At 36.9% G+C, this 22998-nt stretch overlaps 1 protein-coding gene across 4 annotated transcripts in view; it reads right to left on the bottom strand.

Moving 5' to 3' along the window:
- The window catches only part of LOC149780178 (uncharacterized), a 124381-nt gene that overhangs the window by 45188 nt on the left and 56195 nt on the right, over window positions 1-22998 (bottom strand). For 3 of the 4 annotated variants that reach the window (XM_089936922.1, XM_089936920.1, XM_089936919.1), the window contains 8 exons: window positions 21446-21551; window positions 20504-20557; window positions 19374-19460; window positions 18882-18989; window positions 13904-14252; window positions 12980-13021; window positions 5097-5252; window positions 1158-1345 (listed from right to left, as the gene is read on the bottom strand). In XM_089936922.1, coding sequence (XP_089793048.1) covers window positions 1158-1345; window positions 5097-5252; window positions 12980-13021; window positions 13904-14252; window positions 18882-18989; window positions 19374-19460; window positions 20504-20557; window positions 21446-21551 — 1090 coding nt within the window. The remainder of the gene's footprint in view (window positions 1-1157; window positions 1346-5096; window positions 5253-12979; window positions 13022-13903; window positions 14253-18881; window positions 18990-19373; window positions 19461-20503; window positions 20558-21445; window positions 21552-22998) is intronic. The other variant, XM_089936921.1, reaches the window with a different exon arrangement.

The raw sequence follows: 22998 nt of genomic DNA on the forward strand, positions 1-22998 counted from the left end.
CAGCCTTTTGACCCTGAATTCGATAGAGTTTTTCCCACCCAAAGGGCAAGCCATCCACAAAGTTTGGTAACTGTAGATAGTGGATAACTAGAGCTATTGTGTACAAACTAAAGCAGTACCAACTAAACTGATAGACAACACCATCACATGATGTGCCTTATGGTGGGCATATGAAAAATGAAAGACATTAAAACATGCTAATTAAAACAACTGACCAGTCTCGAAAGAGGTAGTCTAACTAAAATGATGGTTTGATATTTAAGACAACCTGCTCTAGTACAAATTAAATTGGAATGACCCAGCATGGCTGATATGGAAACTAATATCATTTTAAGAATCACTGCAATTAATTTTTTTTAACCAAAATCACACATGGTTCTGCTCAACAGTTTCCTACTTTGCACAGGATATAATTCTTAAAGAAAAACAATATCCCATGTTTTCCTCACTGGTTAAACAGGGCATTTAAAAAATACCTTGTATATCTTATGTACTGTTAAAATATCTTTTAACTTGATTTATGATGGTGTACGATTGATGGGTGTAATTTGGGTTATCAAGTATACAGCTAGGCCTAACTTCAGACGTGCACCTGTCAAAAAACTGCAAGCTCCACTTGGTCTTTTTCACTCCCTGGTCTTCAAAGGTAAATTGAAATAAAGACAAGCTTCTGTTGTTTTTGTTTTACTGTTCACACATTTTATAATTCATTTATTGCCTTTTCAGAACCTGATATTGTCTACTCTGGAAAAATTCATTTTCCCTATTTTAATAACTTCTCAAATTAGCAGACTGTGGACTAGTTCACACTCATTTTTCATTCACATGAGAGCAGGCACTATGATAGTACATGAAAGTAACATAGAGGTATGCCAAATGTTGCCATTGCAAACAACTTTACCTTATACTGGTCCCTCTCTTAAAAGTACATAATAACTGTCAAGCAAAACCAATGCTGTATGGCAGCTATGCTACTGTAGTAAAGATTTTCATAAGTTTTATTCTCTTAATGAATCAAAGTTATTAAGAATTCTTTAAAATACAGTATATCCATTTTACCATTTAAGACAGAGGATAATATGCAATTGGCCACATGGAAGTTGGGGGACTACTTTATGCTATAGTATATATACAATGGTGCATATAAAAGACCTCACATGTTGCGTGAACAAATAAGGATTGTCCTCCACTTTAGTCTCTACATCAGAACTGTTTTCACGGGAAAAGCTTTTTGTTGATGCTATACTGCCCTGACGCTGGGCTCTTTGTGTATTAACCCCAGTGTTTCCTGATGAAGATCCAGCACTCTGGTTTCCAATGGCCCAGTAATCTATGGTTGCTGAAGCTGAAATAGTAGAATAAATTAAATAAAAACCTGTCAATTAATAGTTTGCTAAAGAACAGACAAGAATACCAATGAATGCTATGTCTTGCCTGTTCCAACATGGCATTATTAAAGAACCTTGTAAAATCATTAAAGCAAGGTCACTGTCAGCAACTTTTGCCTGTGATGAGTAGTATCCTGCAAGATCAATAAACCTTCAAATTTCATGACTGTTTAAAAAAAACGTTTAGTAAAATCAAGCTAAATGCAAAAACTTAACCACTGGTGTATGAAACATAGGTGAAAGTGACCTACTTTTGCCAAAGGTTTGCAGTGCCCTCCAGAATGAATATGCCAATCAAGTTTCATGACTGTACATAAAACTGTGTCCGAGAAACATAGCTAAATTTTATTTAAAAAAAAACACTGATGCTCTTGACAATGACAACAATGCCATCCCTATGCCTTGACTTTGCTTCACAGAGAGTCAAAATATATTCTGATTTTGATGAGTCTAAGTAGAATGTACAATGTGATCATTATCTGACAAGAATTTGAAGTAACCAGTACTGCACTCTGCAAAGCTAGCACTGTTTGGTGTTAGGCTAGTATCTGACAACAGTCATAATGTACAGGCTGCCAGTGAATGAAACAAGATAACAGTCCTACTGTATGGACTGCCAGTGAATGGCACAAGGTGACAGTCCTACATTATGAACTGCCTAGTGAATGGCACATGGAGACAGTCCTACTGTATGGACTGCCAGTGAATGGCACAAGAAGACAGTCCTACTGTATGAACTACCAGTGAACGGTACAAGGTGACAGTCCTACTGAATGGGCTGCCAAAGAATGGCACAAGGTGACAGTCCTACTGTATGGGATGCCAGTGAATGGCACAATGTGACAAACCTAATGTATGGAATACCAGTGAAAGGCACAGGGTGACACTACTACCGTATGGGCTGCAAGTGAATGGCACAAAGTGACAGTCCTACAGAATGGGCTGCCAAGGAATGGCACAAGGTGACAGTCCTACTGTATGGGATGCCAGTGAATAGCACAAGGTGACAGTCCTAATGTATGGCTGCCAGTAAATGGCACAGGGTGACAGTCCTACTGAATGGAATGCCAGTGAATGGCACAAGGTGACAGAAATTTCACTTTAAATAATTCATGCACATTTTGGTTTCATGCAAACAAGAGCTTGCCAACTCAGGCTTTTAAACAGTCTATACAACAGAGCCATACTTATCTGCTAATAGTGGTGAATGCTATAAAGAAGCTGACTGTGCAAAAGAATCTGTTTTTAATACTAACAGTGCTGAATTCTATGTGAGGTAAAAATGTTCAACAGGAGAGGTCAGATCATTTGTTAGAGCCCATCTTATGTGCTAGCAGTAACGAGTGCCATGATAAGTCAGACTGCTCAGTATAATCTGTCTTCTGTACTAAAAGTACTGAATTCCAGGAGGGTCAGACTACTCAGTAGTCTGCCTTCTTTACTGTTGTTGTTATTGTTGTTATAGGATTTAACACCATTTTTCAGCACAAGATAGGCTATACATGATGGCCAGCATAAACGGTGGAGGAAGAACCAAGGGAAAACCCCTGAAAGAACCATCGACTCATGAGAAGCTACTGGTAAGCTTTCTCACTTACCCACACTGGCTGAGTCCGAGACTCGAACCCACACAGATGGAGGTGAGATGGCAGTAATCTGTAGCAGTGAGTGCTTTAGACCACTTGGCCACTCGGGGCCTCTGTCTTCTGTGCAAACCGTACTGACTTACAGGTGAGGTCTGACTACTCAGCACTGCCTGCTATCAGAGGTCAGACTGCTCAATACAGCATGTCTTTCATGCTAACAGTGCTGAATGCTATCCTTACAGAACACAGCTCAAGGTTTGCATCTGACCGATTCCACTGTATTCAAATAGTTGACATAACAGAAGTTTCAAGATGTTTACTTTTTAATTGATTCTACTGTATTAGAATAACCTAACTGTCGACTGTAAAGAAGACATAAATTTCTTTTTGGGTCGCATTTGCAACACATATTTACTGTGTAAAATATGTTGTGGTTGGATTAAGTTCTCTAGTTGGGAGACTGATTTATGTCCACATTCTTCTGTGAACAGAGGTGAGTTTATTTACTTCTACAAGTTAACATTTAAGCCACACTTGTATATTGGGTGGATTCTAAGCCACAGATATACTGTCCCCCCCCCCCCCCCCGCAGGCTACACCCCACACAACTGATATTAAATAAGCAACACCTTTAGTATTACTTCTTGTTGTTGTTTTTGTCTTAGAGTTTTACGCCATTTTTAAAATGATGATATTGTTATACTTGAAATAATAAAACTATGTGGGGGTAAATTGCCCATATTCAGACAGCTGAGTCGAGTTAAAGAATGGCACCCAAAATGTTCAAGGAGAAGAAACCATTCCACTAGGCAGGGCTAATACGTTTTCCTATGATCGCAGCCAATCAGTAAAGAGAATACTGTACAATAATTTCATGGCTTTTTTTTGACCAATCAGAATCACAAAGCGATATGTTCACATGTTATAATATCAAAAAAATGAAACTGCACACACTATAGGCAAAGTGTACAGTCTATATGTGTGTTTGTGTGATTAGGATTTTTAATGTAGCTTTAACAATTTTTCAGTCATATCAGTACAATGTCTGCAGTGTGGCAGTTTAAAGTGATGTCTAGCACTGGGGTATCATGCCACAGACATGTAGCACGATGTCCCCACCAAGTCACATTATCCTGACACCAGGCCGACCAGTCCTAACACTAACCTCTTAATGCTGAACGCCAAGTGAGGCAGCTGTTAGTACCATTTTTGTAAGTCTCTGGTATGACTCGGCCGGGGTTGGAACCCACAACCTCCTGCTTCCAAGGTGGATGCTCTAACCACTAGGCGACCGGAGCGGTGTTTGTACAGCCCATATGATGTATAATAAAACTCCTCAAAACCAATCCAAAACTTAAACTGTGAGGCAAACAAAGATCATTTCAACAATGCCTGCAAATTTGGCAAACTGAATGATCTTTCATGACACTAGTTTAGCCAAGCCGAAACCAAACAAAACTTTCAACTCTCAGGCCCAATAATATCTGTCTCTTTCTCTCTCATTACATAAGCATTTTGAAGAAAAAAAACATTTTTTTCATATCTGTGAAAATGCCAGTAAATCAAAAGGATCCCTAAACGATATCTGGTGGAGTCCCAAGGCTTTTCAGTTTTGATGACTCAAGATGCTGTATTCAATACTCATGGAATGATATGCAAAACAAACAAGGTTACTTTGCAGTGATAGTGATTAATTAAAGCAGTGGACTTGAAGTTCTGTACAATGGTTTCTTAAATGAAGCAGTAAACAGTGTTGCACTTTGGCTGACCTGTCAGGCATGTAGATTTATTAAATTTAGCAGGATACCAGCAATAGGGGGAGGGAGGACATCACCTGGGTGCAACAAAGGTGAACTCTGAGAAAAAGATATCAACTGACAAACAACAGACATGGAACATTACTTTTGATTTCCTACATTTAATCACTACATATTACTGCAGTTTTTAAACCCTAATAGGTATCAACTTATTTTACATTAAATTTTTATTTGATTTCAGTTAAGAACAGAGTTGGCATATCAGACAGAACAGACAACTTTTCATACATGCAAGAATATTTCGTTTTTATTTTTCTCAATGGGGTGGTAAAGATGAGATGAAAACATAATAATGGATCTCTTACACTCATTTTGATTATTAGCAGAGCTGTTGACTGAACTGCTAATTTGTCCCTGATTGGTCAAATCTGTTGGTGCAGTGATCTGATTGGTCATTTGTGGCTGCTGAGCTTGCCATTGGTTCTCGCCCTGCCCTTGTTGCTGGTAACTGTCATAGTACCCTGTGTTAAGCAAAAAAAGAGACATTCAGTTATTATAATAAACAATTGTAACTCTACCAATACACACTTCTGTATTTTAAGATACAATTGCAATAAGAGTACTGTAAATGGTACACTATACACCCACCATGTCAAAAATAGTATTATTACCTCTTTCACTGGTTGGATGCTCAGGTACTGAAAGACAGTATTCGTTAACTCATATCCTGTGCCACTAATGGCCTCTGACCCTTATACCTAAAATCAATAAGTTTCTTTCCTTGACTATTAAGTAAACCAGCCAGAAAAGTTGCCAACAATGCAAGCTGGTGTTCACAGTATTATCAGGTCAACTCACTTCATTTGAGCACTCAGTGTTATAAATACAGTTGTAAATATCACTGCGCAAGTAAAAGAATTACATTAATTTAAATTATCCTTGTCATTCACAAATGTGATCAAAGAGGTTAAAAGAACCCAACAAAGGGAATAATCGGTGAATTCAAAGCTTTATTTGGTAAATACTTCTCATTATGGAGAGGCAGGTTTCAAAGTTTTGTAGTGAACTTCAAACTCCTGACCCACATATCCAGTTCACCTCAGAACAAGAAAATGTCAAGCTATCATTCTTGGACACATATATGCATGTAAATGATGATGGATCAACCAGTCACTGTTTATAGAAAGCCAACCCACATTTACCAGTACCTGAACTCTTTGACCAATCAACATCTGGAACAAAAGAGGTCAGCAGTAAGATCTTTAATGCACTGAGCTAACTCCCTAGTCAATGATGAGACAGATCGAATGGGGGCCCCGAGTGGCCGAGTGGTCTAAAGCGCTCTCCGTTACGGATCACTGCCATCTCACCTCTGTCTGCGGCGGTTCGAGTCTAGGATTCAGCCAATGTGGGTATGTGAGAAAGCTTGCCAGTAGCTTCTCGTGGGTCGGTGGTTCTTTCCGGGGTTTTCCCGGGTTCTTCCTCCACCATTAATACTGGCCGCCATGTATAGCCTATCGTGTGCTGAAAAATGGCGTTAAGCCCCAAAACAACAACAACAACAACAACAGATTGAATGGCAGAAGCAGAGCATGTGATATCAGCACTAAGGGTAAATGGCTATCTAGAGTAGATTTTCAATCTTCCAGAAATGTGGAAACAAACACCACACAAAACCAAGAGTAACCTAAAAAGAACCAACACTGGCATAACATATATCCATGGTACATGAGAAGTCCTAGTCAGACTATTCAGACAACATGGGATCAACATATATCACAAACCATACAACTATTTCAGATAACAACTTTCAAGTTTGAAGAATAAAACAGAAAATTTCAAAAAATGCAGTGTGGTATATTATATCAAATGTAAATATTGTGAGAAAGATTACATCGGAAACTGGCAGAGTGTTTGAAACCAGGATAAAGGAACACATCAGTAGAGTCATTGGTCATACATGAAAATTGTAGTAATATGGGACATTTCATCGTCCCCAATCAAACCAAGGTGATCAGAAAGCAATATATAAAAAATGAAGGTGAAGAAAAATGAAGGTGAAGAAGGCAATCAAAATATGACAGGTGCACAGTCTTATGGAGACAAACCTAAGTCAGGAAACTAGAAACCATAAGGTAGATGAAAATGGTTTGACAAGTTAAAGCAGACTAAAATGGATGCATTTCGGTACAACAATTTTGCTTCCTTACAAAAAATAGGGCACTCAATGACTGCATTGCTCAACTATAAAACTTTTGTTAGTCATATACTCATTGTAAACATTTCTTAAAAAATGAAATCTTGTACTAAAGTAATCTACACATCCACAAAACAGCTCTTAGAAAACATTAAACAACAAATAAGAAGTCATTCTTTTCTATCACATCAAATTAGAGGTAACATACTGAGTTGATAAAAACCAAACATTGATTCTGATTTTGATTTTCTTTTGTTTTAAATTTTTTTTTATAATCAGTTTACTTTAAATAAGCTTCAAAAGCAATTACTGCCATCCACCTCCTGAAGCCACAATTTATAGTGTGAAAGTCAAAGGCTTTACAGTGTGAAAGTCAAAGGCTGTACAGTGTGAAAGTCAGAGAGTTTACAGTGCAAAAGTCAAAGGCTCCACAGTGTGAAAGTCAAAAGGCTCTACAGTGTGAAAGTCAAAGGCTCTACAGTGTGAAAGTCAAAGAGTTTACAGTGTGAAAGTCAGAGAGTTTACAGTGTGAAAGTCAAAGGCTCTACAGTGTGAAAGTCAAAGGCTTTACAGTGTGGAAGTCAAAGGCTCTACAGTGTGAAATTCAAAGAGTTTACATTGTGAAAGTCAAAGAGTTTACAGTGTGAAAGTCAAAGGCTCTACAGTGAAAGTCAAAGGCTCTACAGTGTGAAAGTCAAAGAGTTTACAGTGTGAAAGTCAAAGGTTTTACAGTGTGAAAATCAAGGCTCTTCAGTGTAAAAGTCAAAAGTCTTTACAGTGTGAAAGTCAAAGAGTTTACAGTGTGAAAGTCCAAGGCTTTACAGTGTGAAAGTCAAAGACTCTACAATGTAAGAGTCAAAAGCTCTACAGTGTTCAAGTCAAAGGCTTTAGACTGTGAAGTCAAAGTTCTACAGTGTTCAAGTCAAAGGCTCTACAGTGTTAAAGTCAAAGGCATTACAGTATTAATGTCAAAGGCTTTACTGTGTGAAAGTCAAAGGTTTTACAGTGTGAAAGTCAACGGCTTTACAGAGTAAAAGTCAACAGCTTTACAGTGTGAAAGTCAAAGGCTTTACAGTGTGAAAGTCAACGGCTTTACAGAGTTAAAGTCAAAGGCTCTACAGTGTTCAGGTCAAAGGCTTTACAGTGTTCAAGTCAAAGGCTTTACAGGGTTCAAGTCAAAGGCTTTGCAGTGTTAAAGTCAAAGGCATTACAGTGTTAATGTCAAAGACTTTACAATGAGAAAGTCAAAGGTTTCACAGCATGAAAGTCAAAGGCTTTACAGTGTGAAAGTCAAGGCAATTGCAGTGTTAAAGTCAAAGGCATTACAATGTGAAAGTCAGAGGCTTTACATTGTGAAAGTCAAAGGTTTTACAGTGTGAAAGTCAACGGCTTTACAGAGTGAAAGTCAACGGCTTTACAGTGTGAAAGTCAAAGGCTTTACAGTGTGAAAGTCAACGGCTTTACAGAGTGAAAGTCAAAGGCTCTACAGTGTTCAGGTCAAAGGCTTTACAGTGTTCAAGTCAAAGGCTTTACAGGGTTCAAGTCAAAGGCTTTGCAATGTTAAAGTCAAAGGCATTACAGTGTTAATGTCAAAGGCATTACAATGAGAAAGTCAAAGGTTTCACAGCATGAAAGTCAAAGGCTTTACAGTGTGAAAGTCAAGGCAATTGCAGTGTTAAAGTCAAAGGCATTACAATGTGAAAGTCAAAGGCATTACATTGTGGAAGTCAAAGGCATTACAGTGTTAAAGTCAAAGGCTTTATAGTGTGACAGTCATAGGCTTTACAGTTTTGAAGTCAAAGCTCTACAGTGTGAAAGTAAAGGCATTACAGTGTTAAAATGAAAGACGTTACAGTGTTAAAGTCAAAAGTATTACAGTGTTAAAGTCAAAGGCTCCATGTAACCTTGGGGTGGCAATGAGTATTTCCATTATTCACTAATGCTCAGATCTCAAAAATGAAACATGTGTCATCCACTATATATTCTGGTGTGTAGAGTTCACAAAACTTAAGAATTATTTTATTTCCAAACAGTAACTCAAAACTTTAGAATTTATGCCACAGTGAAGACACTGTCATTCAAGAAGCTTTGTGGCATTATGGTAGAACAGTAGAGGTGCTGACAACTGTATGTATCACCTTGGGAGTTAGCAGTCATATTTGTCACTTTCTAACTCCTTGCATATTTCATGTTTAAGAAAACAAATATTCTAAACTCATTCCTACTGTTCACATTGAATTCTTTATTTCGTTTTACTTTAACTCTTGGCACTAAATTTCAAAGTACTCATTAATCTAGCTAAGGTTGCTTAAGCTCTGAAGGTCTCTAGTTACACTGATGATGCAGACTCTGAAGGCCTCTATTTATCCTGATGATGCAGACTCTGAAGGTCCCTAGTTATACTGATGATGCAGACTCTGAAGGTCCCTAGTTATACTGATGATGCAGACTCTGAAGGGTCCCTAGTTATACTGATGATGAAGACTCTGAAGGCCCCTATTTAATATCCTGATGGTGCAGACTATGAAGGCCCCTATATAATATCCTGATGGTGCAGACTATGAAGGCCCCTATATAATATCCTGATGGTGCAGACTATAAAGGCCCCTATATAATATCCTGATGGTGCAGACTATGAAGGCCCCTATTTAATATCCTGATGATGCAGACTATGAAGGCCCCTATATAATATCCTGATGGTGCAGACTATGAAGGCCCCTATTTAATATCCTGATGGTACAGACTATGAAGGCCCCTATTTAATATCCTTATGGTGCAGACTATGAAGGCCCCTATTTAATATCCTGATGGTGCAGACTATGAAGGCCCCTATTTAATATCCTGATGATGCAGACTATGAAGGCCCCTATTTAATATCCTGATGGTGCAGACTATGAAGGCCCCTATTTAATATCCTGATGGTGCAGACTATGCCCCTATTTAATATCCTGATGGTGCAGACTCTGAGGGGTCCAATTTATACTGATGGTGCAGACTCTAAGGGGCCCTATACCAATGGTGCAGACTCTAAAGGTTCCTAGTTATACTGAAGATGCAGACTCTAAAGGTCCCTAGTTATACTGAAGATGCAGACTCTAAAGGTCCCTAGTTATACTGAAGATGCAGACTCTAAAGGTCCCTAGTCATATTGATAATCCAGACTATTACTATTTATACTGATGGTGCAGACCCTAATGGTCCCTAGTTATATGTGCAGACTCTAAAGGTCCCTAGTTATACTGATGGTTCAGACTTTCAAGCTTAAGTCAAATGCATCAAGACCCCAGTGACTGTGCATTCAATGCTATTTCAATGTTATTTCTTCCTGAATTTTAACAAATAGAAAATAATACTGCATTCAACAAGCAATATTCTACTTGTTTCATGGGACTTTAGGTACAACAGGAACAAAAGCATATTATTTTAAGTCAGTGATAATGTTCCTACTATCAGTATGACTCAGTTGACCTTCATTTTCATGCCCTTTTCAAAATAACCACCACACTTCAATTATTTTCAATAATCCGTGTAACCTGTACTCTTTTAATTATTTTCTATGATCACATGTACAACAATAAACAGTCATGGTGTTGAGGGTTATCTATCACATCATACTTTACAATGCATAGTCATTAATAAGGAAAGTTTATCCTAGAATAAATATATTTATTCTTACTGCTGATTTCATTTGTCATAAGAGCCCTCTCTGTAGGCTCAAGAATGTACTCAGCACGGAGACACCTATGTAGTCATGATCAAAACACAAATACTTTAATTGTAAAGCACAAGGTAGATCACAATAATCTTCTTTGAATGTAAGGCAAAAAAATATTTGTGTTTCTGGTAGGCCATCCATCCTCATTTTACAGACCCAATGTAGCATGTACCTCCCCCCCACTTGGTAAAAAAAACCATAAGTAAAAACAAAACTGAAATTAATTTGTCCATCTAACTGAGCCAGTTTTGTTCAGAACTTGAGGAGTTTAGTACATTATATATACTAATCCTTAAAATATATATATATTGGTTGTTTTTAAACAAATGCCTACCTACCAAAATTTTTAAAAACAATGCAATAGGAAAAAAACATATTTTTTGTGCCTAATAGTGTAGTAGTAAGAGATGCATCAATGATCAAGTTTTATAATCCTAACATAAGCATTAATCTGTAAATCATTATTAAACACAGAAGTTCAACAAGGCCACTGAAGCGTGAACTACAGGTCACAAAAGACTTCTCTTTGTGATAAAAGTACAGTATTTTACAAGATACATGCCTTGACCAAATTGCATGATCCTAGGTAGGAGGGTGTCCACGTAGAATTCCAAACTCATAAAGATTTATTCAATCATCTAGTTAAATGATTCCAGCAAAAATAGTTGAATTATAAACTTAAATCCATGTCAGTGAACAGTGATCTACTTCTGGGATGATGGTTTAGTAATCATTAGGATGCTTCCTCCTCACCACATTTCATGATTCAAGGTTTGCAAGAATGTATGCAACATGAAAATAAACCTGTGTGATCATAAGCTAAAGCCCAAAATTTTGCAATATTAGGTCATACTGACCTTCATTTGTTGAAAGCATATGTTTCAATTAGATGTGCACAATTATTTCGTTTGAAGATTCTAGTATAAAAAGTGCTTGAGAAGAAACTCAAGACAACATTTAATGCATGACTCTGGATAATGAAATATAGGTCACTGTGACCATCGTTTGTGATTTGGGGTGTAGTAATGAAAGATGCATTTACCTCACCAAAATGTATGATTCCAGATTTAACTGTTTATATATAGTGTGTACAAAATTGAGCTAAACACAAAAAAGTAACCAAGAACATACATATAATATACATGTGCATGGTGAACATGGTCACCCCTCATTTCAGGGCATTGGTATTGTACAATTCAGTCCTACTTGGTACACAGCCATTCCCTTTACCCCGGGGGTTAGGTACATAAATCCGGTCCTACTAGGACTTAAGAAGTATGACGTGTCAAGATGCATTCAGGCTTTATGTAAGTATATGCTTTCATAACTGCAGATGCCACTGGCAATGTTAGGCACAGAACAAAAGCTCTTAACAAAGTCAAGCTAACAAGCTCTCATTACAGATGGTTCCTGACTAGCTCTGTTTGTAAAGAGTTCCTTTCCTTCATCTGCCATCTCTTAGATCAATTGATGTGATTGTTTTTAAAGAAACTTTTGCTATGACTTGGTATTTGAAAGTGAGCAAAACAATCATTTCAGTTTTTCTTATAAAAGTTGTTTACTTTTGTTCATTTACTTTCCTTCATGTCATAACGGTATGAATGTGATACTGAAAACATGCCAATTATTCTATGACAGAAAAAAGTAATGTTGAAAACAAACGTATTTTTTTAAAAGTCCACATTATCATTCAGACACTGACCTAAAAATGGCAGACTAGATATGCAAAGGGAGAGAACTCTTGAATTACTGGCATCTGTCTAATGCTAAGCCTGCAATTATTGATTTCATTTTTTGCACAAAAGACTGGGACAGAGAGGAAACAAAGTAAATGCTTGGACCTCCCCCCTAAAATATACAAGCTTAACACTACACAGAAAACAATATTGCCAGAAAAAAATGTTTTTTCTTATACACTAGAGAAATCTGAAGGAAAAAATGTTTAGAAACTAATCTATACTGCTGCAACACTGATACTATATGTCAAGCAGTCTGCAATTTGAACACGGATACTATGTGTCAAGCAGTCTGCAATTTGAACACGGATACTATGTGTCAAGCAGTCTGCAATATGAACACGGATACTATATGTCAAGCAGTCTGCAATTTGAACACAGATACTATGTGTCAAGCAGTCTGCAATTTGAACACGGATACTTTATGTCAAGCGGTCTGCACAACCAAGCAATACAGCAAATATAGTAAGATGACATGCATTAATAAAAGAAAAAATAACCATGAAACAAATACTGCAGATATTGATCATGAAAAGATGGCAAATTGTCAATTTATTACAAAAGGCAAACTAGACAGGAAATGAACATGCATCTTTTTACCTGACCAATACTGACGTGACATCCTGGAATTTGTCAGGTATGCTGTCAATGGACACAATATGTTTCACAATTTTCATTCAATCTCGGACTTTTCTGTTATGCTAACTTTACTAGAATAAGCTTACTTACATCTTTTTATGTCAATGCTATCAATAATCCACAAGATTATACTGAGAATGACTTAAAGGTGAAGCCCTTCAAATACTCAAATTGTAGGACAAATTTTAAAATATTTAATTAAAGAATTCACTAAAAAATCAAGGAGGCATTCTTGCAAAACAATTAAGAGATTACTAAATGTTAAAAATAATGAACTAAAATTACCTCAGCATGAATAAAGACAGAATCATTCTCTGATGCAGCAACAACAATCCCTCTGTATAAAGTGCCTCACTATAATACAGTTGCTGGCCTAAAATCTACATGATTATGATGACATTATAATGGGTGAATTTTTATTTCTGGTTTAACTACATATCTTAATTGATTCAGTTATAGTTCTTTGTCTATTATCACCCATTATGATTTGATTTCCCACAAACATACCCAATCATAATGTTGTTTTGCACAAAACACCCAATCATAATGTGGTTTCACACAAAACACTCCCAGTGATAATGTGGTTTCACACCCAATCATTATGTGGCTCAAATGTAATTTATGTTAAATACTGGTCCTGTTTATACTGTAATAACTTGATTTACTAAGTCCTTCTGGCTACAATGTAATTTATGTTAAATACTGGACCAGTTTATACTGTAATAATTCAATCCACCTGACCTTCTGGCTACAATGATATGTGTATTAAATGCTGGGCCTGTTTTTACTGCAATTACATGAATGAGATTTGATTGCTGTAGTTGCAGCTTATTACCAGAAAGCATGAGATAACATAGGAAACAAACTTTGTCAATTACAACATACCTTGTTGTTGATTTGGCTGACCCAGCTGATCACCAATATTTGTTGCCTGTCCCTGTTCTCCAGAACTTGTCTGCAAATACTGTTGCTGAATGGGTTCAGTAATATTCCCTTGAGGTTCCTGTTGCTGATATTGTGGATACTGCTGGTGTTCCTGATATTGTTGATACCCCTGGGCACCATATGTTGGCTGCTGATACTCAATGTGGGCAGGTCCCATTTGGGATTGGGGTGCAGCAGCATCAAGTCCTTGAGTGTACGCTGCCACTTCACCACTTTCACTACTTGCTGTGGTTCCTGCATAGTGACCCATTGGTGTAACAGTCCCTGACATGGGCTGAATGGAACCATCCTACAAGGGAGTTAAAAGTGGTTGGGTTTTATCTGAAGTCATTCCAGTACACAGTTTTATGAAACAGACTCGAATTGAGGACATTGGATAGATACAAAATTTATCAGCATAAAACTGATTTGTCATTTGTGTTTAACTCATAAAACATATGAAAGCAAAGTACGTGATGATTTTTCTAATTTTACACCAAAATGAATGCACAAACAATGACATTGTCTGCTTAAAGTCAATGCAAAACAATGACAGAATGCTCAAAACTGACCTGAAACAACACCGTAGACCACAAAATGTTTGCAAGGATAACACATTCAAATTAAAATAGAATAATCTGTGAATTCATTATTATTAGAGGGTACCAATTCTTGTGATGTACCAATATTTGTGGTTGTGGTTTTCATGGGCAAAGCTAGACCAAGAGTATACACACACAAAAAAATATGGCTCAAGCTGACACTGAAAGCATGCTCCACTTTCCATCACTGCATAGCATGCTCCCCTTTCCATCACTGCATGCCATAGCATGCTCCCCTTTCCATCACTGCATGCTATAGCATGCTCACCTTTTCATCATTGCATGCCAAAGCATGCCCCCCTTTCCATCACTGCATGCCATAGCATGCTCCCCTTTCCATCACTGCATGCCAAAGCATGCTCATCTTTCCATCACTGCATGCCAAAGCATGCCCCCCTTTCCATCACTGCATGCCAAAGCATGCTCTCCTTTCCATCAATGCATAGCATGCTCCCCTTTCAATCACAGCAAGCCAAAGCATGCCCCCCTTTCCATCACTGCATGCCATAGCATGCTCACCTTTCCATCACTGCATGCCAAAGCATGCTCTCCTTTCCATCAATGCATAGCATGCTCCCCTTTCAATCACTGCAAGCCAAAGCATGCCCCCCTTTCCATCACTGCATGCCATAGCATGCTCACCTTTTCATCACTGCATGCCATAGCATGCTCACCTTTCCATCATTGCATGCCAAAGCATGCCCCCCCCCCCTTTCCATCACTGCATGCCATAGCATGCTCACCTTTCCATCACTGCATGCCAAAGCATGCTCACCTTTCCATCACTGCATGCCAAAGCATGCCCCCCTTTCCATCATTGCATGCCAAAGCATGCCCCCCCCCCCTTTCCATCACTGCATGCCATAGCATGCTCACCTTTCCATCACTGCATGCCAAAGAATGCCCCCCTTTCCATCACTGCATGCCAAAGCATGCTCTCCTTTCCATCAATGCATAGCATGCTCCCCTTTCAATCACTGCAAGCCAAAGCATGCCCCCCTTTCCATCACTGCATGCTATAGGATGCTCACCTTTCCATCACTGCATGCCAAAGCATGCTCTCCTTTCCATCAATGCATAGCATGCTCCCCTTTCAATCACTGCAAGCCAAAGCATGCCCCCCTTTCCATCACTGCATGCCATAGCATGCTCACCTTTTCATCACTGCATGCCATAGCATGCTCACCTTTCCATCATTGCATGCCAAAGCATGCCCCCCCCTTTCCATCACTGCATGCCATAGCATGCTCACCTTTCCATCACTGCATGCCAAAGCATGCTCACCTTTCCATCACTGCATGCCAAAGCATGCCCCCCTTTCCATCATTGCATGCCAAAGCATGCCCCCCCTTTCCATCACTGCATGCCATAGCATGCTCACCTTTCCATCACTGCATGCCAAAGAATGCCCCCCTTTCCATCACTGCATGCCAAAGCATGCTCTCTTTTCCATCAATGCATAGCATGCTCCCCTTTCAATCACTGCAAGCCAAAGCATGCCCCCCTTTCCATCACTGCATGCTATAGGATGCTCACCTTTCCATCACTGCATGCCATAGCATGCTCACCTTTCCATCATTGCATGCCAAAGCATGCCCCCTTTTCCATCACTGCATGCCATAGCATGCTCACCTTTCCATCACTGTATTCCATAGCATGCCCCCCTTTCCATCACTGCATGTCATAGCAGTGCAATACTATTTTGTTAACTTCAATATCAATTGTGTTATCAAGGACCGAGAAGTACATATTGTCACACCATGTTTATGTTGGATGAGGTACACTAGAATATTTTATTTTGTAATTTAATTTGCATGCAAACAACTGTAAACTTAAAAACTTGAAAACTCACTAATATAAAGACCATACTTGATGATAAAGTAATAAATACAAAATAACTTTGATGACATGTGCCTCTTGTCTTCACAAATCACATGCTGTATCTATTATAATGATGAATATGTAATATAAAATGGATGCAATCCCATTAAATATGCAAACACTGAAGAAACATGAAAGGATTAAAGTCTAAGAAAATAAAATGTCAATCCCAATTTAGGCCATTTTTAAGTGCACATAACCTTGAATAATGTTAGAAGATTCATTTACCCATAGAAATATCCAAAACAATATGTGTGGATCATAAAAGCATGGTATTACAGACCTGCCAACCCTGACGAGTCTGTCTCGGTAAGGCAGTTGATTTTTTTCTCGCAAGACTGACCAGTTTTCAGTAAGGTGTAACAAAATATCAATAACTGCTATTGTAAAGCTGGAAAGCATAATTAAAAGTTTGATGCATCAACAATAAACATGATGTTCAACTAAAAAGTTTGTAATGTACGCGAAGACTTTATTTACACTAGTACAGTTGCACAAACTCTAGTTCCAAACCCTATGGTTTGTTGCTTTTATTCACAAGAATCTGAATACTACTTTTTATTCTTCTGTGTTGATTATAAACACTTTTCTAGAAGCTTATTTTCCCTTTCATCTTAAGCATGCATCGCTTTCTGGACGCCATTTTAAAAAAATCTATAAACAGTATGATCATGCAGACGAGTCACATGAACAAATAGCAGATGCTTCACATGAACAAATAGGTGCAGTTTAAAGCATATGGGGTGCTGCTGTAAATTTAGTCTGGTTCCCTGACTAATTTCACTAATTAAAAAAGGAAACCCGGATCCAAATAAAATACGGATGAACCAATTATCCATATTTTTTGGCAACAATCATTTTTCTGCAGTTATTGCTCGTATGCCGTAAGTCTGTATTTTATGGGTAATTTTCTTAAGACTTACGGCAAAATCATAAGAGTTGGCAGGTCTGGTATTATCTACCATTAGACACTGTTCCAAATAGAACATAGAGATTAATGTGAAACTAAATACCAGGTCTGGTTCAAATGTTAGTTGTACCATTGTATCATTAATAAAATAATGTCTTCACATTTTATATTCTACTTATCACAAGTACTATTTATTATTCAATGAAGCAAATAAAACACAGGAGTACACCATAGTTCCTAATTACAATTCAAACATGTAACTAAATCCTGAATAAAGAAACAATGGATCAGTCCCACTTTCTCTAATTTAATTGTGTCTATCTTAAGTGATATTTGCCATGTTTGGAGAAAATCAATTTCCCCTTATGGGTAGATTTTGTAATGTCAATCAAGACCTAATCTGTGATAATCAATCTTGGCTTAAAGGTAGACGTCAATCAAGACCTAATCTGAGATAATCAATTTTGGCTTAAGGGTAGATGTTGCAAGGTCAATGAAGACCTAACATCTCCATAGACCTCTCACTGATTTAACTGAACAATCACCTGGGCTCAATACAACTTATAAAACAAAGATCTGATTTCTTCTTGAAGAATTTGTGGACAGATAAATATTAGGGTTCATGAGGCAGGTACAGAGAGCCGTATCACCAGCAATGAGCTTGGAAAATGTCAAAGAGTGCTACTATTTTCTGCTAACTCTAAGGAATAATGTTTCATGCATCCAGTCACATCAAATTAGAATCCAGTCTACAAACAGTGGATTCATTATGATCGGGCAGGCCACAGCAGTAGGAGATTTTACCAAAAGATTCACTCCCCTTGACGACCATGTCAACAATGTTTTGATAGTTGAGAGAATGGAACTTTTTTTTTGTTGAAACCTAATTTGGATGTCACTGGCTTCGCATAGTGTCTAATCCGTAATTGTCCAGAGCATTACCATTTGATAGCAATCTTTAAGAACATTGAAAACAATAACTTAAATCTTGATTGAATTCATGCAGAATTATGTTAGCATTTTCTTTGATTCATTTATGCTAAGCATTATCACCAAATAACTTGCCCAGTCAATTTAGTTATTGTTACAGTACTAGAGATTAAACATGGATGTGAATCACCTTATAATCTATAGAGAATTAAAAGTCATCATTTTAAATATAGTTTTTAGTTTACATCACAAATCCACTAAGTTATGTACCCACATCTACTTACTTCCTAACCAAACCATGCAATTTAATACCCACAAATTTAAAATAAATCACAGTAATTCAGATTAAAGAAATATATCTAAATCTGATGTTGTAAACTTACTGAACTGAAGCAAACTAAAATTATTCAGCATACTGTAAACTCCATTAATAATGACATTAGATGTAAAGAAAGTTCTGTTATCATAAAATGCATTGTAAGGTTCATCTTATGTATCATAAAAAAATTTCCCTCTATTTTAGTGACAATTTAGATACAAATATACGAATTTGGGATCCCACCCAGAGTTGACTGCATATGTAAAAGAAATGTTTTTAGTGGTGAACAATTTGCACCTCAAATCGCTGGAGTAACTGATACAGCTGTGTAAGCCATTCTGGGTCTTCTGCATCATCTCCCTCCTGTAGCCGCTGAGCATCGTAGAACTTTAGCTGGTTAGCCAGCTGAAATACAAAGGCATGTAATTTTATATCTTTACCTTGTGATGTTACTTTCATACAACGCATATTGCATCAAAACCTCACACTGACATACAAGAAAATACAAAACACTCACACTATATGGCCCTTTGCACTCGTTGTTGTCTTGAAGCTATAGTATTATAAGAGGCCAAATTAACAAATTTACTTTGAAAATGGATTCAATAGATAAATATACATTGATGCATTAAAAACTAGACATGACCAACAATTACTAATTATGCTCAAAGACAAGTTACCTGATTAACAATCATAGCTTTACTTTCAAAATTAACTGAATTATGCATTTACAGTTTAGGACGACTATTAAATTAATCTTATTCATAAAAGAAATTGACTCCAACTCACCTCATACACAAGTTTGACTAGTACATGCTGAAAACATCCAGGCATCGTCTGGATGTGTCTTGAGATCACCTCAAAATATTGCAATGCCTAAAACAAAATTATAACTGAATTAGTAACTTTTCAATTTTTGCTTCAGTAAAAAATAAGGTGTATTTAATCCGTATCAAGTATTCTAAATAAAGAAGAATCTGAAATACCCGAGAAAACTTCTGCAGAGAAATTAATATTCTGGATATTCCATGTCCCCTGGTTTAGTACAAGTATGAAAGATGAAAACTTTACCAAAACACCATGTACGATACACTATATGTAACATTTCTCATATGAAGTATACCATGTACGATACATTGTAATAGTTCTCATAGGAACTATACCATATATGATACTGTGTATGGAATATTTCTCACAGGAAGTATAAAATGTATGATACACTGTATGTAGTATTTCTCATAGGAACTATACCATGTATGATATACTGTATGGAATATTTCTCACAGGAAGTATATTATGTATGACACACTATGTAACATTTCTCACAAGCAGTATCTCTTGTACGTATGATACACTGTATGGAATATTTCTCACAGGAACTATACCATGTATGATACACTGTATGGAATATTTCTTACAGAAGTATATTATGTATGATACACTGTAACATTTCTCACAAGAAGTATCTCTTGTACGTATGATACACTGTATGGAATATTTCTGATAGAAAGAATACCATGTATGATAATTGCATGTAATATTTTTCACAGGAAGTATATCATGTATGATACAATGCATGGAATAATCCTCATAGGAAGTATACCATGTATGATACAATGCATGGAATAATCCTCATAGGAAGTATACCATGTTTTCTTATAAGTCGAATCCATATCCACTAAATGCACAGGACCAGATTATCAATCACACTATGTGCCAACAGATCTGGGTCTATGCAGTTTGTTAGGATCAATCATTAAGCAAACATCATGGATGGCAGATCTGAGTCCATGTTGTCTGCAATTGGACCTGACATATGTTAGTACATAACAGTTTATCACAAGTTGTATAAACTTATGTCTGATCTCTAGGCTCCATATTTTTACATCTGGCAGAAAAATGTGTTGAAATTTCCTTACCTGCTCAGGGTACCCGTATTCTACAAGCCTTGTGGCATACAGGAATTTGAAGTACTGAAAGAAAATATCGAGTTACAGATCTTTAGAAAAATTTCTTTTCACGAGCAGAAAACATACAGCCTGCTCGATTGTGTAGCTGAAAACCTACAGGTAACATAACATTTACTCTTTGATGATATAAACACATTTAAAATGTATATGGATTTGCAGAACTGTATAAGTTTTAAAAAGTTTCAGAAATTATTGTTTTATCTGAATCCTACAACAGAGAAACTTCTTTTCTTTTCCTCATATCTTTTTATACCATGTGGTACAGCAATGCAAATGTAATACTCACTCAAGAATTTCATTGAATAATATGTCTCACCTGCTCTAGTGTGTATATTCCACACAACCTGCAAAGTCACTAGAGCAAAAAAGTACATCACTGTAACCTACTTTTGACAAGTGATATCTATCAAGATAAATACACCCATCTGATTTCATGGCTCAACATTCAACAGTGCTAGATAAACTGAGTTAATCATAATGATCAAGAGCAAGCAATGTTGTTCAGTGACATTTGTTACCATGAATACACCCGACAAGTTTCATGACTGTACAAACAAGAGGGTCAGATATCTGAACTAAATACAAACACTTTATGTTGAAGCCTATGCCTACAATGATAAAAAAGAGTGGGAAAAGTTATACCTAAATGTCATTTAGATTTGTCATTAAGGCACTGAATTAAACAACATACTTGATAATAAATCAAGCTGAACTGTGTTCCCAAGTGTGCATTAAGGCATTGAATTAAACAACATACCTGATAATAAATCAAGCTGAACTGCGTGTTCCCAAGTGTGCATTAAGGCATTGAATTAAGCAACATACTTGATAATAAATCAAGCTGAACTGTGTTCCCAAGTGTGCATTAAGGCATTGAATTAAACAACATACCTGATAATAAATCAAGCTGAACTGCGTGTTCCCAAGTGCTAGAGCATATTCATATATTTCTGTACACTGTATAGCTTCATTACTTGCAAATTCCTCTAATGGCAAACTGCAAACAAATTAAAAGGAACATAATTAATTATTTTGATGAGAAGTCCACGAGGAACAAAACAGTTCTGAAAGTCTTGCTTTGATAGTCTTGACTTAACACATTCTAATTTAACACTAAACCCAAGTGAACTGAGAGATTTTCAAAGAATAAAACACATGGGTTTACAATGTAAATTGATAAGAAGTTAGTAGTAAAAGCAAAGAATCATCATCTGGATGGAATATTTCAAGTTGAATCAATGAACTATTGCCGTTAACATCATTAAATTCTCAAACTCAAGATTATTATTGAGATTCTAACCTACTGTATTTACTTGCTTGCTTACAACTGCAAACTGTACAGACCCAACTCTGCCATTGCATTATGCACTGGCAACTCAGGGTTTGTACACTTTGCTAGGAGTAATCAGTGGAACAAACAACACAGACCCTGTTCTGCTGACACATTATGCTGCAGCAGCTCAGGGTCTATGTTGTTTGCAGCTGGACCTGAATTTTAAGTTAGCATAGACAGTTTTCAATGTAAAATTTGGTTCAAGATTGTCGTAATATGTAATTCTCCTTGGTGATAAATGGTCATTACATGACAAGTACAACTGAATTCAAGTTTCCAACAGTATATAGTGCAATGTCCGACATTCTTCTAATCAGAAAACTTATTACACTTGCAAATGAGTTTGACATTCTTCCAATTAGAAAGCTTAATACGTTTGCAGATTAGTTGGACCTTACTTCAATAACAAGGCAACATAAAAGTTTCTTACAGTATATGGTGCAAGTTTATTATTTGTCACGGTGTACCAATGTTTGGATATTTTATTTCTAAAAATCCAATAAAAGTTGATCCTTCAGTATAAATTACAGGGCCCCTTCACCAATCAATTTAAGCAATGATAAAAATAAAATTGATTATTTAACCACAAAAACTGACATGAATAAAAATAAATGAATTCACAGTTACAGTAGTGGATTTTATGATTTTACATTTGTTTTTGGGGTTTTTACATTTGGCCAGTCATAAAATGCATTACATTTGCATATGTGTCAGAATATATTTTTCTACAAACTTGCAAAACCGTTTATAAAAATGGATGAATCTCCTTTTAATCTGAATATTAGCAGTGTACTGAGCTTTACGACAAAGTCATGAAAACCTTGTGCTCATTAAATTATACTTAATAATAACAACAATCTTTTAGAAATTCTGTTAAGTTTGTGTGTGTGTGTGTGTGTGTGTGTGTGTGTGTCTGTGTGTGTGATTAAGATTTTTAATGTAGCTTTAGCAATTTTTCAGTCATATCACTACGATGTCCGCAGTGTGGTAGTTTATAGTGATGTCTAGCACTGGGGCATCCAAACATATAGCATCATGTCTCACCCAGCCACATTATCCTGACACCTGGATGACCAATCCTAACACTAGCCTCTTAATGCAGAGGGCCTAG

This window comes from Sinohyriopsis cumingii, chromosome 16, assembly GCF_028554795.1.
Source record: "Sinohyriopsis cumingii isolate HCF-2022 chromosome 16, ASM2855479v2, whole genome shotgun sequence".
Taxonomy (NCBI): Eukaryota; Metazoa; Mollusca; class Bivalvia; order Unionida; family Unionidae; genus Sinohyriopsis; species Sinohyriopsis cumingii.